The 21631-nt window shown below is 31.3% G+C and overlaps 1 protein-coding gene across 1 annotated transcript in view; it reads left to right on the top strand.

Annotated features, from left to right (window-relative positions):
* The window catches only part of dsx (transcription factor doublesex), an 84413-nt gene that overhangs the window by 38558 nt on the left and 24224 nt on the right, over positions 1–21631 (top strand). Inside the window, exon 4 of the mRNA XM_018461811.1 lies at positions 785–964. Within this exon, the coding sequence (XP_018317313.1) occupies positions 785–964 (180 nt within the window). The remainder of the gene's footprint in view (positions 1–784; positions 965–21631) is intronic.

Below are 21631 nucleotides of genomic sequence, written 5' to 3'. Positions count from 1 at the left end.
ATTTTCAGTATTGCTACCGTCATTATGCGCAATGTTTCACCTTATTAATTCCACCATGCATAGGAATATATGGCCAATGTTCTTTTAGATAGTATTATAGTTCAATGGGCCAAAAACGTACCTGCGCGCGAACTTTAAAAGGCACGCTGCACATACGATATTCCCTTCTCCATATCGACAGGTTCCTCGTCCTTTTCCCCGGAACCCTTCCTCGTCTCGGCTCCTCCCCCATCGCTCTCTATTCTTCCTCTCTCGCTCTCATCGTGTGCACACGCGCGCACAGCAGAATGTGGTTGGCCAGATACACCTGGGCGCGTAAAAGGAGGGAACCAACACCAAGCGTTCCAGCGGCACGGCACTTGCATCGCGCCGTTGTCTATTCCGTTGGGTCGTACATATCGGGTTCTCAGCGGTAGAGGGAGAAAAAGGGAGCTATCGACATTAACTGGGAGTAGGACAGTATTGGTGTTCAAGAGTAGACGAGTGTCGAGGGCATGAAAGGCAAGGGGCCATTTCCTTATTTTAAAAACGAGTCTTTAGTAGGCGGAGTTACAACTACCAGATGCGCCACCATTGGTTGCCACAATGTCTAATATATCATAACGTAACTGTCGTAGAACTATTGTCCGCGATTCTATTGGCTTTAAGACTCCATTTATCTTTAAATCCATTATTAACCCGCTTCACAGATTTTTTTAGTTTAGATATCCATGCATGTATTTATTTAATACGTGCTGCTCACATAATATATTTCTCTCACGTTTGAATTTTTCTTGTATTTCAGACGGTCTCTCGAGTTTACTGATATATACATTGCAGGAGATGTACAAATCTTTCACAGTGTGGCGTAATCCCACAAAGATAGAGCGAATCTTTCGCATTCTCGCCAACTATGCTTGTGAAATAGACTCGAGGATCAAATTTAATGGTTTTTTGGAATCTACTAAACACTGGATTTTACAAGGTAAGACATTTTTCAATATTTTTGTTAAGATAAAAAAATGTAATACTTTTGACAAAAATACTATCAAACACATCTTAATTTTCTATTTTAATTTTTAAATTAATGATTTAGAAATATATTAAATGCGATCTAAATATTAAAAAAATATGTTTATTTTTAAAAATAAAATTATTATATAGCAATGAATGATAAATATTATAATTTATAATGATGTTAAATATAAAATATTTAAAATTAAAGAGGAAGATTTTTGTATCTGTTACTTATATAATAAAAAGAAATAAGTATTATATATAATATTTATTTCTTTTTATTATATAAATAGTAATAAAATAGAAATAAGTAGTATATATGATAAATCCAATATTATAAAATATTAATTCGAATTTTTTTTTCTCATAGCCTCAATAATTCATCGTTCGAAAATTATTCGTCAGAATTTCGCGCAGAATGTAATTTTACTATCTATAATTATATATTTAATGTATTATCCATTTTTATTTAAATATTATTTATTTCCACCTTGAATTATATATAATTACTAAATTTTTGAAACTTAACACGTTCCGTTAATTATTGACAAAATTCGTAATTAGATTTGATTACTTCTTGACAATGCTTTTGAATTCCATGGAGTAGTAACAAGAATTGATTACATTTAAACTAAAGTGTAAATTGTATGCACATTTATGCATTCGAAAATTGATACAAACTTAATTGGAACCAGCAACAAGAAGATATCTTAAACATTTATGGATATCAGATATAAACCATCAAAATAGCTTGTAAATACTAAAAGTCTAAGTACTGAAATTATAATTTTACTGAAAATTGAAAGCTTTATTATTGTGATTTAAAAGATTGCAACGATTTTTTTAAATCAAGAAATTGTATTGTTTTATAATGTCTGTTACATATATTGAACTGTATATTTAATGTAAAACAGAAATATTTGCAGAAGGAATTACAGTAAATAATTTATTTTTCGTTTTTAAATTACTTAAATTTTGGCTATGAATCGCACGTGTTTATTTCCTTCTCTCAAGAGCCTTACCAACTTCAATATGAACCCCGCGTGTACCTGACATCTATAAGAAAATACGTTCTCGGAAGTTATCTTAAAACATATTTTGATGCAAGCTGATGCATGATAAGTATTATAAAGCACTCGATAATTATTGCAAAATCAATTATCGCAACACGTGAAGACAACTTTGAAAAAGATATAAAAAAGATCGAGATGAAACATCTTGGTTTTTTCATCTTAGAAGAAACATTTACTCTCATCATTGAAGATAATACCTTGCGGTGTCATGAAAATCATGCAAACATGTGAGAACCTGTTTAATGTCGCGATGGTACATTTAAAATACAATTCGCAAGTTCTACTTGCACATCCGACATTTTTAATTCCATTGTATTCATCGAAACGCTTCACAGAAAAGCTTCTTGTTCGCAATGTCAAAGTGGATAATACATGGATAACATTATTGATGATTTTCTACACCTGAAGATCTTTTTCTTGCATCGAAAGTTCTGTTTAGAACAGTGATGTTGCTAAAAAAGAATTGATGATTTTATATAACTTCACTGAGAAAAATGGTTTGGTTGAAAATCGATAAACCAGAATCTTCTGGTTTGTCCATTTTCAACTAAACCATTTTTCCTAGTGTTCACAATCAAAATAAGAAATAATATTGCTTACAAGTAAGGATTATGTGCAGATATAAATAATAAATAAATGACTTAGATGAACCTTTTTACTTTCCATTATTCACTTCATTGATAAAGCATTTTACTAAAGGATTATCGACAAATTAAAAATATTTAGTTTATGGGACCTAAATGGAGAGTTACCAATAATACATTTCACATATACGACTATATTAGAAGCTGTCTGACGTACAAAACTAACATATTACCGTTGCCACTTAAAATACTCCGCAGTAGATATGCGAACTGTCGTGCCAAGCAGGAATCGTTACTGGATATTTCTGCAGTATAATGTATGTAGTCGTCATTACATACTCGTCTTAACTCTCCGACTGCTAAATTTTACTATTGGATAACAGCCAACGTAAACGAAAATGAACTTTGCCACTACGTCTGGTTTCAGTACATTCAAGGTCGATATTTTATTTCCGCTTCTTAAAAAGATATACTACGCGTAAAAATGATACCTATAAATGGTTGTCTGAAAAACATTAAAAACGAGAAAATCGATCGGTATTCGTTAAACCATTTCAATATTCTGATAAGAATTTTTAAGCTACTCAAGCTTGAAATGTAAAAAGATACAATTAATTGGATTATTAAAGTATGCGCTGCAGATCCTGTTTTATCCCGAAGAGAGTAAGAAGCGATCTAAGGCAAGTGATCAAAGAAAGGTACCATGCTTTTTGCTAACTATGACCGTGGATAATCAATACTCGGACAAACCTTCCTTCCTCCATCGTAAATTGCTTTGGTTCCGGATCACTGACCATTTGCCCAGAACCGTTGCGAGATATTTAACGATCAACGAACGATTTGCGGTAGTGTTAAATTTATAACTTTACTATTGCACCGTGTCGCATTTAACAGCAGTTGTTGACGATTAGTATCATTGCAGATCTCGCAATCAAGTACGTGATGCGCTATTTAATAAGCTCATGATACAGCCTCGTATAAATATCACTTTGTATGACGTATTTTTGCGTGAGGCTGAAGTCATTAGTTTCAATCTATGTGTTCGCGCGTGTCATAATTATATCTTTTTTATTGAGTAAGTTTGCGTGTGTTAAAAATAGAATTTTAAAAATTAATTTCATTTAATATTGTCTAAAAATTTAATTTTGAAATGTGTTTTTCGTTACATTTTGATGTCTCAAATCAAGTTATTTCTCAATCACGGATTTTCTTACGAATTTAGATTGTCCTATTCATAAAGAAGATTTGAAATTGTCATCTGTAGCTTCAATAATTTTGTATAATTTTTAATTTTTTAATTTTAATAATTAAAGTTTTTACCATACCAGATATATTTAAATATTTCCGATTAGAGTTATGTATTCAATTAAATTCATGAAAGAGAGAGAGTGAAATGCTTAAGTAGTCAAAAGGACCATATATAATGTGTTAGCAGCCAATTAACTGATATTTGCTCTAATCTGACCATTATAAATCGCTTAAGCCGCTTAGTTTATTAAAAAAATAGAGTACATAATTCTCTCTCTCTCTCTCTCTCTCTCAAAATAGATTATGATTTTAAAACATACAATCTAATCACATACAATACTTGTTACAAATGAGATTCATAATCGAATATGATTTTATGAATTTTATTAATTGGAAAATTTTACATTAAAAATATTATTACTACATAGGATGCTTGTTATATTCTTATTATTTTTGTATATTTATATATATTTTTGTCATGTTTCGAATAACTGTTATATCTATATAGTTATATCAGTCATACTAGTATTACTTTTATTAATTATTGTTATCATATCATAATTTATGATCGAATCATCTAACTCATTTTTACAGATTCTCTAATTAGTCGTTGCTCAATAAATATTTTGTTGTCATTATATTGTTAATCCTTATCGCTATCGTTTTGAAATAAATATCACAAAGAATCAATGCAATCACGATCTTGTTTTCCTCGGTTGAATAGCTACAATACATTTAAGTCGACGCGAAAAGCGACATTCTAACGACGATGATATGAACAAGAAGACGATTAATGGCTTCACACTTTACTAAGCATGGTTACACACTGTTACTAACAAACACATGAAATCATAAGGATACAAAGCCAATGTGAGCCAAACACATAAAATATATGAATTCATACAAGTATCAAATACTGTGTGGTAAAATTAACGTATAGAAATAATATATTAACATTAGAATATAAAGTGCTTGAGTCGTCAGTTGAAACACAAAAAAAACTATCGCGAGGGCTAATGATCAAAGTACATATTTTAATTTAACTTAATATATAATTCTGAAACTTCCCAAACGTAATTTAAAATTACATGAATTTTATGAAAAATACATTTGTCTTCCTGGAAAAAGATATGTGCTTTTCATTGACTAATTTGACATATCACGAGTGTCTGACAAGTCTAAATGCATTGGAATGACACTCACTTAAATAGCGGATGTCCACACCTCTGCACACGTGTCAGAGATTAATGACGCTCTTTGTGGAGAAGTAAGAATGCTTTGCCATAAGAACAGTAATTGCGGCAGAGGTAGCGGTTTAGTGTAAATAATGAATCAGCAATACTAATGTGCGTATGGTGTACGTTAACTGCCTCCCACATATCAATATAGCCGCTGCAATTAGCACGAATGTAAAATAAGCACATTACAACGATGCCACTTAATTAAATTATTGCGTTTGAGATAATTTTTTATGTTACACAAAAAGAACTATTATATTAATATAAACTTAACTTCTTTTTACAATTAAATTAAAAATAAAAAAATTAAAATGTATTAAAAATAAAATACTTGATTGATTATTTGCGAGAAATAATTAGGATTTTAAAAAATATAACGTTGTTTCAACGTATAAATATACATCAGTTTAAAGTTCAAGGCATGATATTCGATGTTCTCAAGTTCAAGTCGTGAAATGATTAATAACTCGTTACCGCGACCGACATAGTTTTACGCAATTACAGTGTAGCATGAATTATGTCGTAATTTAATGATAATTGCATGCTGACATAATGATATCGAGAAAAAAGATGAACTCGCTGTGTCGCGTAATAAAAATGCATTCGATTGCTCCTCAGTTGCCGGTTTATCAATGATTTGTTTGCTGTATGAATTCTAGTGAAGTAAATTGGATCGTTTGATTAACGCAATTACATAAGTGTTAATTATTTTAATACAATTACATAATTATTAATTATATAAAGATAATAAATAATTTAAAGTTTGTACAGAATAAATGTCGGTCAGTTGCTGCAGTTGTGATCATGTTGCATAAAAAACGCGATCGTGATACCGCTAATAGGAAAGTGTGTGCACACTTGTTCTTGCATGCGAGCGAGTAGTGATCGTCTCACGCTGCGCGCTACGAAAATATATTTTCATACATCCCAGACGAGGATACTTTTGGCACGCGCTAGACGGATACTTAGCACTTACGATCGGTCCAACTTGACGTATATATTATATATGATGATATAACCGAGAGACATGCAACGCTCACCAACGTGATGTGTAAATAATCTCATGTTAATGTTGCTATTCGCCGCATGTTAATCTTTCTGTTGCATCTATCGTGGTGTATTTGTTGTAGTTATCATTTAAAAACAATTTTAAAATTTTATAAATTTGAAAAAAGGAAAAAATTAGTAAGTAAGTAAGACATGCATTAGTTATGAAAAATAGAAATGACAAGTAGACATTCTTTTCAAAGAATTTTTGACGCTTTTTCGGTAAATAAAGTAAATATCATAAGAGAGAATTTTCAGTATTCGTATATATATGTATATGTTGCTTTTTAACAGAATCAATAAAGTTTATTGTGTCAAAAGAACGAGTCTCGTTCTTTTTTTTATTGAGAATATGTTGGATAACGTCATTATGGATCATTAATACATCACGAGGCTATCGTGTATCACACGTTGAATCTTAGCCACTTATGACGTGCTAGAATCACTGGAGATACGATTGACCTTGTGCAAGTGCACTCTAATCATGCACTAGATATATCGCTAACAATAAGTATACGCAGTAGTATAAGTGTGTCGCACGTTCTACGCATGTAGAATTGTCAGGAGTAAAATGGAAAAATTCTAAGTTTTGTAGCTTAAATAAATGTTCGAATAAAGGATATGATTATAATTTTTTTAAATCAAAGATTAAATAATGTTGCTACGTAAGTTCTGAATGTATATTTTTGTGGTATGTGCCATTAGGTATGTGTCATTATGCAACATATTACTGTTTAACGTGCATAAGCGCATTATACAAATTAAACAGTTTCAACAATTAAGTTACAAAAACTGTATTAGTAGATAAGGATCTGTAATTGTAATAATACGATGTAAAATTAGGTATGTGTTAGTAACATATACGTCAGATGGCATAACGTTCTCTTCGAGCGATAAATTAAAAGTCAGAAATCGGTTTAAACGCGGAAAAGACTGAGATTAATAGCCTCAAAAGTTATCTTATATGGAACAAATAAAAGGCGACTTATATATTCAGGCAACGCGTGCAAAGATAACGATACTTTTTACTTAAATAATAATTCCGTATGATTAAGAGTTTGATCGTGCTAATAATTATTAAATTAAAGTTGAATGTTCAAAAATTAAATATGATTAAACACAGAATTAGTAAATAGAACAACATCATGGTGAACGTAATTTATATCAGAAGTATATTATCTTGCTCTAACAAAAAATTACAAAAATGCTTTTCATAGCAAGCAGGCGAAAGATTCGAGCAGTGTTGCATGGCCTCATTCAGGTCCAGTATTTGCCTGGAGAACGTGCGCGTGTAATGGTTTATTTAAAACTGACACTACCAGTTCCGTTAAGCACCTTATAATGAACCGAATAATCTTTGAATGTGAAATTCATGTCTACTTTCGAGAAAGTATGAGTGACATTAAAACGGATTATGGAAACGCAAAAGAATAAAACGTATTCTATGCTTTTACCAGATCCGAATTGTTGAGACTGCACTGATTGTAAGAAAAAGAGAAACTTTTTTTAATACTTGTCACTAACATTAGAGCTATAATAGCATGTAATTATAGTCCCAAATACTAAAATTTTTTCTGTTAGTGAAAGACAAATGATTTAGATTATATTTAATCTTAATAAAGATTATTAGGCTTTAACATATAATATTTTCGATATACTTAAAATTCTGCTAATTTACAGTTAAATTACTGATATTTCTAGTAAAATATTCTGTATTTGAAATTAATATATTGAGAAAAAATAGAGCTTTTCTATCTGTCAACTCCTGTGTTCAATGATTATGCATTCAATGATTATGCAAAACACACGAGAAGCACTTAGCCTTACACAAATATGGCAGAGCACTTGTATCGCACATATCTAGGAAATATGAGGCACATAGTTCATCAACACATCACGTATTGCGAGATTATTTGCATACGATACACGTGCTCCGTCTCATGAAACATTAATTCGCGTGGAAAAATTACCTTTTTATACGAGCGTGACGATTATTGCTATTGACTTGCGTGAAAAAGCCAACATATTGGTGACAATATTCCACATCTTAAAAATCATTTGTATCGACGCAATCTATGCGACTGTTAGAAACCCGGTGAGTTTTGTTTTCCAGTCAATTGTATCCGCCCTTTTACGCATGCAAGCAAAAAAATTAGCACCGACAGAAAATGCCGTGTCACGCGGAATAATGCACTGTTGAGTAGTGTTGAGCAACGGCGGCAATACCAGTCAATTAACTTGGGTAATTAGATTCTCGCGCTTTACTGTTGTCTTTTTGCTATCAATATCATCTACCGATATCAAAATACCGTATCGTACTACATTAGTTGCATATACATTTATGAAAAAGTATTCTTTATATTGTGTTAACATTGATTATCGCGTATACCACATACTAAAGAAAATTTAACACTTTTTCAAATCTGCAAAAAAGAATTTTGTAAAGATTGAATACTATTTTACAAATGTTTGTTACAAGCTGTTTGCAATTTCTTCTTCTAATGTGTATAATTTTCTGTTATAATAGAAACTAAAATCAATATTATATTTATATATATAATCACTTCAACCTCAATGATCTTTTATTGCGGACAAGAAAAGCGATTCTATTTCTACTTTTATTTTTACGACATATTCAATCTGCCAAAGATATATCGTGCGCGATTAATGCTTGGGACTCTAATTGGTGTCTATAATATCTTCCTGGAATGTGTGCAGTCACGTGAGTTTGCTTGTTCCAAGTTCAAGCTATTATTTGCGTTAATGAATTTCTATCATAAACGCATTGTCCACTGATGAGCACGGATGAGTGTAACGAGCCAATATAATTATATTATAAAATGCAGTCTTATAATCTCACATTATTTATTTTATTTGGTGATATACAGGGTGTCCCATTTTAAATAATGCATTAAGATTTCTCGAAAACTATGGTAAATACGGAAAAATATTTCAAACACACAGAAGTTGTATGGTTCGGAGGGGGGCATAAAAATATATCATTGATTTGACCTTGAATGGCGTCGTTAAGATCAGGTCACTTTGAATTTTTAAAATTAAACCTTCTATTTTTCATTATATATTCTCGAAAAGCTCAAGAGCTTTTCAAAACACTATAATAAAATTCTTTTTCATTAAGAAACGAGATATCTAATATATTATTTAAAATGAGACATCTTATATCTGTAGATACGATTCAATGCGCATATTATTTCGCTTTTAATTGTTATCTATTTCAAATGCAAAATATTTCGCTAGTAATGCTATCTGTTACACATAATTTTACACGATAAATAGTTGACTATGAATGTTTATATATTCTATATAAGTATAGAATATTTTATCTAGAATATATATTTTTTTCACGTAAGCTCATACATGATAGCGATGCGTTTTTTTTTTTAGATAATGAGTACTAGGAATCCTCTCTGATTGTATTTATTACTAACTCGTGTGTAACTCGTGTTAACATGAAATTTACACGAATAGGATATTCATTGGTGTGTTGGTTATCAGTGACCTGTGTTATACCTGTATATGTTATTGGTTAATCAATATGAATGTATGTTTTTTTCGGTAATCATAATCCAGATTATTTTCGTTTTCTTGCAAAAACGATTTCTTTTCAATAAACTCACTTTTACACATACATTTGCGAAATGTGTTTGCAGTATTTTCAAATCGTGCACACGTAATATTTCTATTGAACCTGAGTTTTTTAGTATAGTTCAAGAGTGCAAGGTTACTACATTGAATACATTCGCGAATGAAGACCTTGATCATGTTGTCAGATAGTAAACCGATATTTGCATCAAATATTATAGTTATTAATATTTATATTGCATTCTCTTTATATTGCAATTGCATGGAAACATTTTGCACACACAAGGAATGCTGTTACACTCACTTTACACAAGCTTGAAGTTATTTTATTTTTTTCAATGTTATTTACTGATCAAAAGCTATAGGGGAGACCGGGGTCAGTAAACTATAGGGGTAAGTAGAACAATCGAGGCTACGTTACAAACAAATCGCGCGAGACACGCGTAAACTCGTCTGAGCACGCAGCAGCGACTGCTGCTCAGTCTGCTGTAACATCTCGTTGCTAACACATCTATGATAGAAGTTATACTATAAGTTTAAAAAAATCGTACACCTAAGTAAACATTTTTATTCTTAAAGTTTTTGTTTTACAATCGTATATAATTGTCTGAGATATTTTATTTCCATTTAGATAGTAAGCGTAATTCTTACTTAATAAAGTCCAACAGATTTTTTTTTTGTTTATCTGTCTTTGTCATCGTATACTGTTAATGTTTTTAAAAAATGAACGGATGGGGCTAGTAGGCTAACCACAATACGGGGCTATATGACTAATTTATAGTGACGACTCTGATAGTATCTACTCCCAAACTTTACCTCAGATTTACCTCAGTGGTAAATGTTATAAGTTTAGTTCCCTCACGTCCAATCTCGATAAAACTAGGCTCATTCGACGTGTTTTTGCACGAAAAGAACGAATTTAGCAAAAAGAAGCATTGTTCTGCCTTGTGAATCGAAATATTAATCGTTAAAGTTTGTTAAGTTAGAAAATCTGTCATTCACTACGCCCTGGTAAAAACATTGATAGAGAACGATAGAAAAATCCTATCGTTTTGAATATGAAATTTGGTTCGTAAATTCATTAATTTGAATCAGATCTTATAGGAATCTTGTATAAATCTTACAAAATCCGATAAAACACGATAGGATTCATATCCAATCAATCCTGATGCTCGCGAAGTCAACGATAGAAAATGATATAAACTTATAGAAAACGCGATACAAATTAATAGAAATCCTATCGTTCTCAATCGCTCCCTATCAACTTTATTTACCAGTAATAATAGTTAAATTACATGTATAAAAAATTTTTCATGCATGAATATGTATAAATATGTATAAACATACATAATATAATAAATTATATATGTTTATGAACATTTATACATAAACATGTGTAAATATTCATAAACATATATAATTATATATGAAACATATCCATATACATATGTTCATACATCCTTCTTTCTTTTGTAAAATTACTTTTAAGTGTAATAGAAGTAGTAATAATAATGTGAAAATATTAAGAATAATTAAAAGGGTAATTTTGTGAACATGTGTGTGGGCACTCTAAATGCATAAAGGGTAACTTATCGTATTATGTTTGTTATAACTGTAATTCGGATAACGATTCGGATTAGATAAATTGTCATTTAGTACAAAGTTATACATTTTTTATTTTATAATAAATATGTTTGTCTTTAAAATACATTTTTATAAAATTTTTGTTATTATGTAGCCAAAGATGTACCTTAAAATATACATTAATCTTCATTTTAATAATGTTAGTCAAATTACCCCATATCATCAGTCATCTTACCCCAGGGCTAGTTAAATCAGATGGAGTGCATTAGAAAAATGCATTTTTTTCATAGTAATTATCAGTTTTTCCTTATTATTAAAATATTAGATAGTCAAATGTATGTAGTAACTGGCATAGAATTAATTTTTTCGATAAGTCTCTTAATTTCATCTGTAAAAATTCGAAACTGAAAAATGAGTCTACTATCCCCGGTCTCCCCTACTATTAGTCTCAGAAAATAATATAGTATTAAATTGTACATATAAAGACTTTGCCCATTTTATCTAAAAATTTGAATCATCCGCGTACAGAGATAAGTCGAACGTCAAATTGTAGAACATAAAGAATAGATTAAAACTGCATAAGTGCCAATACCTAAAACAGCTGCAAATTAGTGTCAGAGCTTTATCAATGAGGTAATTTAATTAATTTTGTTATTTATGTTTACATATTTTTAATCGATTTTTGTAACTGTAGATTAATTATAAATAGTCGTTTTTTAGTTAAAAATACTTCTAGAACCTTTTTGTTTTATCTATTTCCTTTGCTTTACGAGACTTATTTCTACGTCCAGGATATCTCCTCACAGTGATGGCATGTACGAGGGACACTACTTATATTTTGAGCCTTGGCAACACTGAGTGTTGTCAGGTGCCATTTGACGTTTCCACTAGAAAGTTTGACATTTTTTACCATAATCTTCTTCAGAACGTTTTGTTATTTGAGCGCGATTTGTATTGTTTACAGTCACTTGAAAATTGTGTCTAAGCGAAAAAATGGAATTAACTCGTGAAAATTTTCGTGCAATGATTTATTACGACTTTCGACGTGGATTATCAAGACAGGAGTGCATCGATCAACTTACTTCCACTTTTGGCGATAAAGCCCCATCCTTTGCCACTGTGAAACGCTGGTATAACGAATTTAATCGTGATCGCCGTTCGCTCACCGACGAAAGTCGTGAAGGTCGTCCAAAATCAGTTGTTGTGTCAGAAAACATTGATGCTGTGCAAAAACTAATAATGCAAGATCGTCATGTGACATACTGTGAGATTGAGACAACCTTAGGCATTAGTTCCATCAGCATATATAAAATATTGCATGATCATTTAGCCGTGAAAAAGGTTTGTTCTCGTTGGATCCCACATAATCTGACAAAATCTCAAAAAGATGCTCGTGTCGATTGGTGCAAACAAGTGGTTCGAACGCATGCAAAAGTGTATAGATCATAAAGGAGAATATTTTGAAAAACAATAAAGTCATTTTCAATGACAAATTACTGTTTTTTTATTATTAGGCTCAAAATATAAATAGTGCCCCTCGTATAAGAATGGTGTCCGCACTGTTGCTGTTCCCACATTATGTTACTCATTTAGTATTTAATTATAAAATATACCAAATATCTCGCTGAAAACATACCTTCTCAAAAGGATGTTAATAACATATTTTTCAGCTTCGATAACTCTGACTACCAACCGAGTAAAGCGACATCTTAAAAGACTGGAACTGCTTTTGTCAGAGATTGAGGATATAAAATTACTTAATTTTTAATATTTCTGTTGTATTATTATTATTATCTATTGTTATTATCTATAAAACAGAGTTATTATCTATAAATGATACAATTGATAACTGTTTGATAACGCGTTTGTTGGCTCAAAATGAGCGCAGTTATTTACAAATTATAAATGTAATTTACGAAAACGTCTTGTAATCAAATTAAACTATTTAAATTATTAGAATTCTGAAATTATTAAATTTGAAATAAATTATTAAAATTGTGATTTCATTTATTAATAATTAATTGCAGATAGCTATCAGATTAGATCGCGCGCGCGCGGTTATTTAAATATTTATAATTTTAACCTCACAAATATATCTATTTAAAACGTATAGTCAATTATACGTGACTTTTTAAAATGATTCTCATAAATCAAAATGACTTTCATAAATCAACAAAGTCACAAAATTACGTTTCCATATATGTCATTTAAAAATGTCTTATGTAATATAGTCATCCAAAGAAAAATGTCATTGTTGAATTGAACTCTATAATTAATTTCCATATTCACTTCTCGTGAACGATTGATTACCTTTATAACTGCTTTAATGCACGGTAAAAGAGTTTATTATTCGCATTAAAACAGAAATGCATTGCGAAAGTGGCCATTGAAAAGTTAATGTTTGTTTTTATCTAAAATTGCGTGTCAGCGGCTTATAATTAATTATAATAGCCCAACTATGCGCAACTTGAAAAAAAGAGAGATAGTCGAATTTTTTAACATTGAGCAACTATAACGAATTATTAACATAATATGTGTTAAAGTTTTTTATTAATTTTTAATATTGTTATTCATCTTTTCGATAAATACAGTATGATAATATATCATTTATGTATCTTAATTTTATTTTAGTGTGCATTTTGACTTTTAAACTTGACTATATCTAAAGGCTATTTGCAGCTCGTATTTCGAAAGTAAAATGTATAAGTAACACTCTCTTTTTATAATGTTAAAGTAGATATTCATAATTTGTATAGGTACAATAAGGAACATAAGAATTTAAAAATAAACTTTCTTCTTGTGTATTTATTTTGATAAGATGATATTTTTCATGAGAACAAAATGGTTATCATTGATAAAGTAGACAGAAATTATTTAGATGCTGATTTATTCATTACAGTTAATTTATTAAATTGTAAATATTGAAACTGAAAATTTAGAAAAAAAAGAAGATATGAAGTTTTTAGGGTAAAACATGATAAGATTGTATTTTCGGTTGTATCTCATCGATCATTTTGATTTTTATATATAATTATATGAAACACAAAGTCCTGAATTACATTACAAATTTTTCTTAGATATTATTACTTAAAAGTTTTTACTCTTTAAATTTTCGAATTCGAATTATTCGCACACCTTTAATATAGATAAAATTGATGACATTATACTATATTTACGCATTAATACATTCATTTATTACATTTTGATATAATTTTTAACATCATAAAGATGCTATTATACAGAAAATTTATTATGATCAACCGCTCCATTTGAGAACTTAATTAGGAAATTAGTATATAGGAGTTATATAAAAAGTTAATAAACGAGCAACGGCTAAAGTCTCTTGAATGTTGTTCAGAGTTATGATCTTGATAGCATATGTCATCGGAATTGGTCCCTTATTCAGTATTTATATTTATATTTATCAAAGAAAACTTTGAAGTGATATATTTTAGAAACCAGATAAGTCCGCAACATAATTCAAAATGTGCATGATTTAGGACTCTGTAGACTGTAATTATATGTGAAAATCGAAATAATCAATGAGTGTAACCTTTTCGCGATTTTTACTGTTTTTGGTAAGCAAAATTTTGATGAAGGATGAGCGATATCGAGTTTTCCAAAAAATTTGCAATCGATATAGAAATGTGTATTTCTAACACCAAAATATTATAGAAAGACAGAATTTGTATATAGCGTCAGCTGCATTACAATTACCACGGCAAAGAATCTACCGAACTTTAAGAAATGATAACCGCCGTCCGTACCATATTCAAAAAGTGCAGAATTTATTACCTCAAGATTATTTCAAGAAGTTGAATTTTAGCAATTGATTTCTTGAGCAATTTAACAATGATAATTCATTTCTATCAAAAATAATCTGGACGGACGAAGCTACATTTACAAGAGGAGGAATTATTAATCAAAGAAATTATCAGGTATGGGCTCATGAAAAACCCAGGACTGTTAGGGAAAGGCGTCTGTGAAGTTAGCACCCCAACATTGAAATTCCATAGTTCTGATTAGAGTTCCCGTTTCCGAGACGAAAAGTTCTCTATAATTTATAACGAGTTCCGCTTAATAACTATTTTTAAATCATTTAAAAAAAATTGGGTGCTAACTTCTCAGCGAAATTCGAGATCGAAGAGTTCTGAGCAGCTCAATAGCTCTATTTTGTGAATATCTAGAGTTCCTGATACATAAAAAACAATTTTGAAAAAAAAAAAAATTTCAAAAAAAAAATTTTTTATCACTTCTTGAATTTCGCGTATCTTGAAAATCGTTGGTCCAATCGCTTTGTCATTTGATACTTTTCGATAGAACTCTTCGAGAACTGCCCAAAACGATAATTAGAACTACTGGAACTCTTAAAAAATTTTTTAAGAGTTCCAGTAGTTCTCTGATTACAGTTCTGTGTAGTTCTCGACGAGTTCCGTCAAAAAGTATCAAGTGACAAAGCGATTGGACCAACGATTTGCAAAATATGAGATATTTGAGAGGTAGTTGAAAATTTTCTAAGTCCGACGTCGAAAAATTTTTTAAGAGTTCCAGTAGTTCTGATTATCGTTTTGGGCAGTTCTCGACGAGTTCTATCGAAAAGTATCAGGTGACAAAGCGATTGGATCAACGATTTTCAAGATACGCGAAATTCGAGAAGTGATCAAAAATTTTTAATTTTTTTTTATAAATTTTCTTGTGTGTCAAAATTGTTTTTTATGTATCGAGAACTCTAGATATTCACAAAATAGAGCTATTAAGCTGCTCATAACTGTTCGATCTCGAATTTCGCTGAGAAGTTAGCACACCATTTTTTTTAAATTATTAAAAAATTGTTATTAACTGAATCTCGCATTAAAAAATACAGAGAACTCTTCGTCTCGTTAAAAGAAAGCAGGAACTCTAATCAGAACTATTGTATCTAAAAATTGATTTTTCAAAAATTTTTAATTTTTTTTATTTTTCAAAATTTTTTTTATGCATCAGGAACTCTAGGTATTTACGAAATAAAGCTAATGAGCCTTCAGAACTATTCGGTCTCGAATTTCGATAAGAAGTTAGCACCCCATTTTTTAAAAATTATTTAAAAATAGTTATTAAGCGGAACTCTTGTTATAAATTATAGAGAACTCTTCGTCTCGACAAAAGGAAACGGGAACTATAATCAGAACTATGGAATTTCAATGTTGGAGTGCTAACTTCACAGACGCTAGGAAAAATAGATTCCAGCATGAATTTGCTGTTAATGTCTGGCTCAGAATTTGGAACGACTCTCTAGTCCTAGTAGAACCATTTTTTTTACCCAACAGATTAAATGCAGCCATATATACTGAGTTTTTGGAGACTAATTTTTTTGATTATTTAGAAGACATCCATCTGCAACGAATTGAAATGTGGTTTCAACTCGATGGATATCCAGCTCATTATGGCAGAACTACTCGAGCTTGGCTAGGCAGACATTATCCACGACAATGAATTAGACGTGGAGGAATAGTACCTTGGCTACCCCGATCACCTGATTTGACACCACTGGACTTCTTTGTCTAGGGAGTCCTGAAGCAGGAAGTTTATTCGTCGTCAGTCAACTCAAGAGAACAATTGAGAAACCAAATCAAGGCTGTAGTTCAAATATCGCTAGATCAGTGTTTGGCTGCAATACGAGTTGTCCGTACTAAATGCAATGCTTGTATTGCTACAAGAGGCCAACATTTTGAACAATATCTACATTAAGCAAGTGAATAAATACAAATAAGTAATGAGAATAAATAATGAGTAACGTGAATATGTAATGAGAAGGTACAAAAATGAAAACTACATTTTGTCTTTTTTTGCGATTTTCTTCAAAACAAAGCAAGCATATCTCTACAGGACTTTTTGCTTAGTTTATCCTCTACACGCTCCCGAAGTTTAGACATTTAAATTCGGAACACCCTGTATAGAGAAACTAACTTGACAGATTTAAAAAGAATGTTGGAACGAGGAAGACTTAGCAAAGCGCGTAGATGAATTTTCATCAGCTGACATTTTAATACGTCTTCGCTAATTCCTTCCAAACAGCCGCATATTCCTCGATTTTCTTAGATTCTCATTCGCGATCTGTCTGTTACACTCGCGATGTATCTCCGCTTTCTTAGTCTGTCTAGCAACAAGCGGGACGCGGTCATGGACGAAATTAGACGGCGGTGACTTATTCGGCCGACTGTATTCTCGTATCCGGATCTCCTTCGGTATTGCTTATAATGATTCACTTGACATGAACAGCTTTTGCATATAAACAGCTGCACGTTGATTTCATGCAACGAATGCAGAGGTAGATAGTTACACTGACGAAAATTGTACCGTTGGACGTTATCCCTATTCCACTTGATATTTAGAATTCTGTTTGAAATTATAAGTATATATATATATATAGAATTAACTAAATTATACCCGGGAAAAAACTCTACGGTTGCCACAACAAGAAATAATGATAATTTTCGTCTATCAATACATTTTGATTGTGATAACCACAAGGGACATATCTTAACAGCCATAGCCATTGAAATATACCAATCTTATGGTTATTACAATCGTATTAAAATTCTTATAAACAAAAAATGTATTGATGATCGACTTTTGGTTATGGCAATTGTATAGCCGTTTTTTCCGTGTATCGAGTTAACGTTAATTTTCAATAAAAAAGATTTTATTAATGTATACTTGATTCTTGAAGCTTTTTCTTAAAATACTTAATGAATTAATGATATAAAGATATATTTTTTTTAATAATATACAGGCCATTTTAATCAATACACGCGAATATCTCGCCAGGTAAGCAAAATAGCGAAAAATGTTTCAGATCAAAGTTGTATGGCTTTGAGGGGGACCTTCAAGCAACTATTCAAGGTCAAACTAATGACACCCTCTTATGTTCCCCTCAAAGTCATACAACTTTGATCTGAAACATTTTTCGCTATTTTGCTTACCTGGCGAGATATTCGCGTGTATTGATTAAAATGGCCTACCCTATATAACAATACACAAGGTGTCCGATGAAGATTGTAACAGTGCTTAAGGGTAGATACCTGAGATCATTTTGAAATAAAAATTCTAATACCAAAATGTCGAGGCTATAATAATTTTTAAATTATAAGCATTTAAAATTATCTAATCATACCACATACATTATAAAATTTCGAGACTATATACGATGCGTCTTTTGATGCAATTGATTTTTAAAAAATATGTATTACATTAGAATAAAAATACACGCGGTTATCAGAAGACCGTTAGAGCTAATATCATTTCTTTCTCTTGACGTGTTTCTAACTGGATCAAAATCGACACGGCCGTTTTCAAACGTCGACACGTACACCGTTAATGCAATTTCTCATTTTATCTTGAAGTATACAAAAATTACGGTAGTCGTTTTACTTTTTCCCGATAACATGATAGCACAAGCTGTGTAACTATCGCATATCCTTGAACGAAGAGCTCAAGAACTAAGGCAAGTTATAGTAAGAAAACACTTAGTGTAAATGATTCTATAATTATTTCACAAAAGACAACAAACATTCTACTCGTTTCAGTGTTCATTTTAATTTGCGTAATAAATGTTGTTTTTTAAATATTGAGACAAATAATCTCGAAAATGTTAAGTCATTTAATTTAAAATATGCCAAATTATTATTTATATTTCATTATACTGCATAATGTGTCGTGATTAATTGCTATATTAAATTAGTTTTTCCATTATTGGAAAGTGGCTACTTCAATCTATAATACTTTGTAAGCAGCAGTTGTAACGGAATTTAAAATTAGCCATAGATTAATTTTACGGTTTTGAAACTTTCAGTTTCTCATTTTCTTTGATAAAATTAACTGAATTAATACTTGATAAAGTTAATTAAATTAATAAACTGAAATTTTCTCATTTTTTTTCTTATTTTTTTCTGATAATATGTAGAAAGATTTACATACGGAAAAAACGTGGTTGCTACAATCGAAAATAATGACATTTTTCGCCCATTAATACAAATAAGATCGTCTTCTAGAAATGAGAAACGGGGCCCCTGCGGAAAGTTGCAGTAAGTCTCCCAGAATTCGGAGACGTAGCACTCAAAAGTGTTAACGAAAATGCTTCCATGATATTTGCAGTGTTATTTTCTAAAGCCACCCTAGGATCGATTGATTCGTTCACTGTACAGATCAAAATTAATAGATAAAAATTCCTGTTAATATTAATTAATCAACGTTATTGCTAGACGTCAAAGCGTAATGGCATATAACTTTAAAACTTTTACGGCATATTATTAATTTTATTATGCAAGTAATAAATTATGCAAAAGTAACACCAGTTACTTTTGCACTATTTATTGCGATAATAATATGGCAATCTCCAGTGCATTAATATGCTTTCGTTGATCATTATCGAACGTTCAGGCAACACGATTATAGATGCAAATCGCGCAGTATGAACGCATGTACGTATATACACGAAAAGAATTTTTCATTATATTTTACCGCAAAATTTGCTGCAAATACCATATTTAGTGATAAATGTAAAATAATTTGGTAAACTATTAAATATTATCGATAATGTTAGAAATTTTTAAATATACAAAACGTATTTTATGAACTACATAATAGAAATTAAGCAAATTGTAAATTTTTAAGACAAAATATTTACAACACAATTTGTAAAATTTACGATCACTATAGATTAGTTGCCATTATATTATGACATTTTGTATACTGTTCGCTGGAAAGCGACTTTAGTGTCTTTGTAACAATATATAACGCCATCGATAATCAATCAGTTATCATGCTACATGATAAAATTATTATGAGTGATTACATCAAGTCAAAAATATGTTGTATATAAAATTTATATAATATTTTATATATTAACACTTAGCATCTACATATATTCTATTAAAAAAAATAAAGAATCATAAACTGTTTAACTTATCAGAAAGGTAGTGTCTCGGCGCGAAGACAAGCGCATTTTAAAATTACTGAAATTTTATCATACTTTTGAGTAAAATTTATTCAACACATATTTTTAATATTTATTGTAGAAATATTAATAAATCAGAGAGACTACATAAAATTCTTCGAAATATCACGTTATACTACGTTTGCTATGATTTTCAGAATTAATTCTAATAGAAAATTCTTTCCATGTACGTATTTACGAAGCGTGAAATCTTCACGGAACGGCACGCAATAAAATAAGTGCGTTAGCCGCATGACAAAAGAAACCCGCTGATTTCTATATCGATACGCTGACGTGACATGAGTAGCGGTTGCGGATTCATACGGCCCTGTATTGCATGCCTGCGTGCAAGATTTCGAGAGGTATACGGAAAGACAGAAGCCACGCGAATCAGCAAAAAGATCTGAGAGGTGCATGACGGCAAAAAAGAAAAAAGGAACCTGGGAGGCCCGAAAGAAAAGAGAAAAAAGACGGTAGATTCGTGTTCTGGGTATAGGAAGGAGTGGATGAAAAGAATGTAAGAGAAGCCAAGCGGAAGTAAAACAAGAAAAAAGGTGTCTCTGCACAAACGCCACAGACGAGTTAATTGTATAACTTACATACGATGCTAGCACGAGAAGACAGATTGTCTTTTTATTAAAGAATGACGCGATGAGAGTGGTTGTGGGAAGGGGGGCTGCACACAACACGAGAAGATGAGGCCGAGAGTCTACGGGCAATCCGGTCGAGAAAATTGGCAATGCATGCTATAAGCTTGCATAACCGCAAGCTGAACGCAGAGAAAGATAGGGAAGAGGAAGAGAGACACGACGGGGGCAGGATGAGGCATTGGTTTGCGTTGCACTTGTAACGCGACGGAGGAGGTGGTATGACACGTGCACTAACACTAGCGTACGAGTGCGTTTCAATACGCGATACAATGGTAAGCGATATGCGCGAGGCGTGACTCGGTTTTCCTTGACATTAGTGACTACTATGTATATAGTGTTCGAGCGACATAAGCGCACCGCGCTTATCTTATCTAAGCAAGCGACTGCTCGCTCGGCAACGCGAGCTATGTACGTACGAATTGCGCGAAGTCATTCGGCCACATCCAGTAAAATTCAATTTAAAACGTACTTTTGCTTAATCCGCATCTATTGAAATTTAAAAATTGCTTAAGGAGGTTCTCAGTCATTTAACATAATATAGGAACTTGATCAAATTTTGAGAATAAATTTGTTATAAAAATAGAGGCATTACTGAATTTTTTCAAATTTTTTGACCATCTGGATCAAAAGTTAT

This window comes from Mycetomoellerius zeteki, unplaced genomic scaffold, assembly GCF_001594055.1.
Source record: "Mycetomoellerius zeteki isolate Tzet28-1 unplaced genomic scaffold, Tzet1.0 scaffold128, whole genome shotgun sequence".
In the NCBI taxonomy this organism is placed as follows: domain Eukaryota; kingdom Metazoa; phylum Arthropoda; class Insecta; order Hymenoptera; family Formicidae; genus Mycetomoellerius; species Mycetomoellerius zeteki.
This window is presented reverse-complemented; position numbering and strand designations above follow the sequence as displayed.